At 36.6% G+C, this 4138-nt stretch overlaps 1 protein-coding gene across 2 annotated transcripts in view; it reads right to left on the bottom strand.

Annotated features, from left to right (window-relative positions):
• The window catches only part of FBXO11 (F-box protein 11), an 86510-nt gene that overhangs the window by 1321 nt on the left and 81051 nt on the right, over positions 1 to 4138 (bottom strand). For both annotated transcript variants that reach the window (XM_032411023.1, XM_032411024.1), the window contains exons 19-22: positions 1979 to 2089; positions 1223 to 1330; positions 805 to 913; positions 98 to 196 (exon numbers count right to left, since the gene is read on the bottom strand). In XM_032411023.1, the coding sequence (XP_032266914.1) occupies positions 98 to 196; positions 805 to 913; positions 1223 to 1330; positions 1979 to 2089 (427 nt within the window). The remainder of the gene's footprint in view (positions 1 to 97; positions 197 to 804; positions 914 to 1222; positions 1331 to 1978; positions 2090 to 4138) is intronic.

The following is a 4138-nucleotide window of genomic DNA, read 5'->3' as shown; positions in this document are numbered from 1 at the left end:
CTAAAGCAAAATGAAAACCCAAAAATTAGGAAAGTGATGGGCCGGGGGGGGGGGGGGAATAAGTGGGTAATATAGAGCGAACAAGTGTGCTACATACCTATCATGTCTAATAAATTCTACATCATGTCCCTGATGGCACTTCTTAATGCAGTTCACACATATGGCATTTCGATCTGTGGTGTTACAAGTGTGACATCTAAAAAGCAAAAGCTTACGTTATTTTTCTTGAAATGTTACTTCTTCAAAATTTTCATTTTACCCTATGACCTATGGCTTAAAAGAGGACCAAAACCAAAATTTTTGTGGCTCCAGCCCAGGTTAATTTCTTCAAAAGGACTTTAATAAGTGAATCTTCTGTGTCTTCTGAGAAAAACAAATGATTTGCAAACTGTAGAAGGCAGCTGAAACTTTCATTTAAGAAAAATTTAACCTGGGAGCAGGGTGGGAAGGGAGTCAAAAACATCTCAGTGACTGGGGCATGTGGGACACTTAATTACAGCTTTACTTTGAAACTCCTAGGCAAAAGCATTGTGGTGATAGCAAGAGTTGCTGCGGTATACTTTTCCATATTTATGGTCCCAAACAAAATCCTCAAGTAGACTGATCACAGAACTTAATGTGGACAAATACAACATTCTCAATTATATTATATTATCTTCCATTGGTAAATTTCCAAATACCCAATTTTCTCTACCTTTAGCTTACATGTAAGAGAAAAATCTAGAAATGTTGCATCTTGCCAGTTTAGAAAAGAAAATCACTATCTCCCCCTTTTCAAGACTCACAAGTAATTTAGAAATATACCTGTAGAAATCATGCATGGGATAGCTGGTGTAACTTGATATTTTATATAAACATTGGCCTCTACTAACAGCCTTTTCTATGGCGTCTTGATTGTTCATTATTTTGTTATCTGTAATAAAAGAAAAAAATAAGTAAAATTCTAGAGGACAAAAGATAAAAATATAGATTATAGGATTATTCTAATAGAAGAGTCACTTTTTAAGACCTTTAAAGGAGGCTAACCAATTAAATAAAAAAATCAGCTTAAAATAGAAATGGATTTTCCTTTTGTAAGATACTCCGTTTAGAACAAGTCAAAGCTTTCAAAATAGTTCCTTGAGTTGTAGTTAACTTGGTAGAGTGACAGCAATGACTTCGATACCATTATCTTTTCATGGCGTATTTTGTGTATTTATAGGCAGAGCAGACTCCAACATACCTTTCATTGTCACATTAACACCAGATGCTAAAAATAAGCCTCCAAACCGGTTGTTAAAAATCTGATTGCCTTCTAGTGTTGCAGTTGCATGATTTGTAATTTCAATACCTGAAGTAAAATTTACAAACAGTAGATACATGATCACATTATACAGTTTAACATCTAAAGAATAAGATGCAAATGTTTGAGTCACTGAGAACATCATTTATTTTCCACTGCTAATATAGTCCACTATCCTTGCTAAAGGAAGGAATGCTACCACAGATGGTTCACAGCTTACTACTAATTTTCCTGGCAAGCAGAAGAGGATAATGCCTGCCCGTAAGTACGTTTAGGTAGCCACTAGTTGTACATATGAAGAAAAAAAAAAGTGTCATCTTCTCTGGCAAAAAGTTGAAATATATGCACAATACTTGGATTTCACTTACCAAGATCTTGGGGGGGAAAAAAAGTTTTTGAGAGGCCAGAGGGCTTGAATTTATTTGTACTCCAAATGGTAGTACAAGCCTGCATTCTATCCCAATTAAGGTTTCACAATTACTACTGAAGAGCAAGAGAGAGGTCTTAAAAGTCTGGCTTAGCAGAATCCCGAACGTTGGATTAGGCGCTCTTATAAAGCCTATTGTTAACTGACAGGCATTCAGCCACTTTTGCAACACACTCTGCACACCTTCAGTTATTAAGCGAAAGAATTAATATACTAAAGATCAAACACTTTATAGAAAACAAGCTACAGGTAAAAAAGAAAATACAAACCTGCAGCAAATCCATCAAATATTCTGTTTTTCCTTAAGACTGGATGACTATTAGTGCTGATGAGAACACCTGCTTGAGCATTCCTGAAAATATCATTTTCTTCAAGGAGACCTATAATAAAATATTTCCTCAGATTAAGGCTAACGCACAAACAAATTTCACTAGCCTTTTTGGTGATATTTAAGTTTCTTATGAATTGTATAAAACTCAAAGGACTAATTTTTCAGCTGAGAAGTTTATTAGTAATTCAGAGGAGTTTAAGGTAGGACTTAACCAAAAACTGCTTAAAATGGCAGGTAACCATTCTAACCAATAACTGGAAATTCCATGGTACCACGAACCATGCATTCCCAGTGCCTGGCACCTATTTCTCACTAAAAAACACTGATTTAAAATTAGTTCCTTTGAAGTATTGTTAGAACTATTGCAGCCTCAATGCTTTCATTCAAGCCCTGATTATTTCTGGTCATTATTATAATCATTACTTGATAATTTCGTTTACTGCAGTCTCTCTTCTGCTATTTTTCCCAGTTTCCTACAACTCTATCATGTGCCTTCTCTGAAGATATTCCCCTAACCTATTCCATTGTCTTACTGAATGCTCTGAATATGCTATACATTTTTATCTCTAATGCCTTTGGTTTGTATTATTTCCTCATCCTGGAATGTCCTGCCCTTTCTTCCTAATGTCACCTCCTCTGGAAGATTTCAGTTTCCCTCCATCAAATTTATTATTCTCTCTTCTCAGAGTGTAACATGATTAAAAAAAATGAGCTGAGGAGGTGCCTGGGTGGCTCAGTCGTTAAGTGTCTGCCTTCGGCTCAGGTCATGATCCCGGGTCCTGGGATCGAGTCCCGCATTGGGCTCCCTGCTCGGCGGGAAGCCTGCTTCTCCCTCTCCCACTCCCCCCTGCTTGTGTTCCTGCTCTCGCGGTCTCTGTCAAATAAATAAATAAAATCTTTAAAAAAAAAAAAAAATGAGCTGAGGAATCAGACTTAAGGTCTTCAAATATGGATTCCACCACCTCCTAGTTCTGAGTAGGCAAATTGCTCACTACTCTCTGTCTCATTTCCTTATCTAAACTGGGCATAATGGCACCTACATATAAAGGTTATAATGAGGACTGAATTAATACATGTAAACATACACTGCACTAAAGAATTAGCTAATACTACTACTATAAAACCTACTTATGTATAGTGAATTATCATTAGTTGTGTACTAGCATTTCTGTGCTCTCTGAAGACATGAAACGTTTTTTATTTCTGTAGAATTTCGACCTGCCTGTGGCATTTCAGTTTTGACGTCTAAATTGCTTTTCCCCTGGAAAAGACTACTCCAAGTCCCTACCTCTAATCTTTGCTTTTGCTAAGATCCAGTCTGAATTCCATATACAAAGTCTCTTAGAATCTGGGCACTGTGCCCCTTCTCTAGCCTCAACTTTCAGTACCTCTTTGCGCCTTACTAAATAGTACCACTTTGTTTCCTTTACACTTTTGTTTACAATGTGCCATTAGACTATGAACTTTCTGGATGTAGTACTGTTTTATTCACCATTTATCTTTAGCATCTGTATCAATTGTTGGTACAGAAGTGTTCAATTAATAAATATGTACAAAACAAATGAGAGTGTGAATTATGCTTTCTACACCAGGAATGGTCTCCCCACCCAACATTTACCAGTGAATACTCGTTTTTCAAGACACAGCTCAAGAGTGATTTTAGTCCATGAACCTTTTCTCAACACCTTACAAATAAAACCATCCACTGTATTGTGTGTCCTCATTTTATCTTGTAAAGACTATCAGATATGTCACCTTATTGAATTACTAGATTATGCGCTCTTTGTATGTCATTAATGGAATCCTCACTGCTTGGCTGTAGTAGTAAATTTTGTTGATTATGTTGTAGTAATAACTAGCTATTCCTTCCATATAAGATATGTATAGTGCTGGGTTACTGACATTTCAGGAATGGTGATAAATTTGCATTTGACATTCCCCGCTAGTCTCTCTTTTGGAACAACATGCATTTGCAAGGGGCATGGACTGTGGAACTTTTGCCTCAATGCAAAATGAGCTGACCTTTATGTATACAAAACCAGGCACCTTGGCTTCATTAATTCCACTCTCCAACACAGCTGTAAACAGGTACAACAAC

Source organism: Phoca vitulina, unplaced genomic scaffold, assembly GCF_004348235.1.
Source record: "Phoca vitulina isolate PV1807 unplaced genomic scaffold, GSC_HSeal_1.0 scaffold12, whole genome shotgun sequence".
Lineage (NCBI taxonomy): Eukaryota > Metazoa > Chordata > Mammalia > Carnivora > Phocidae > Phoca > Phoca vitulina.
This window is presented reverse-complemented; position numbering and strand designations above follow the sequence as displayed.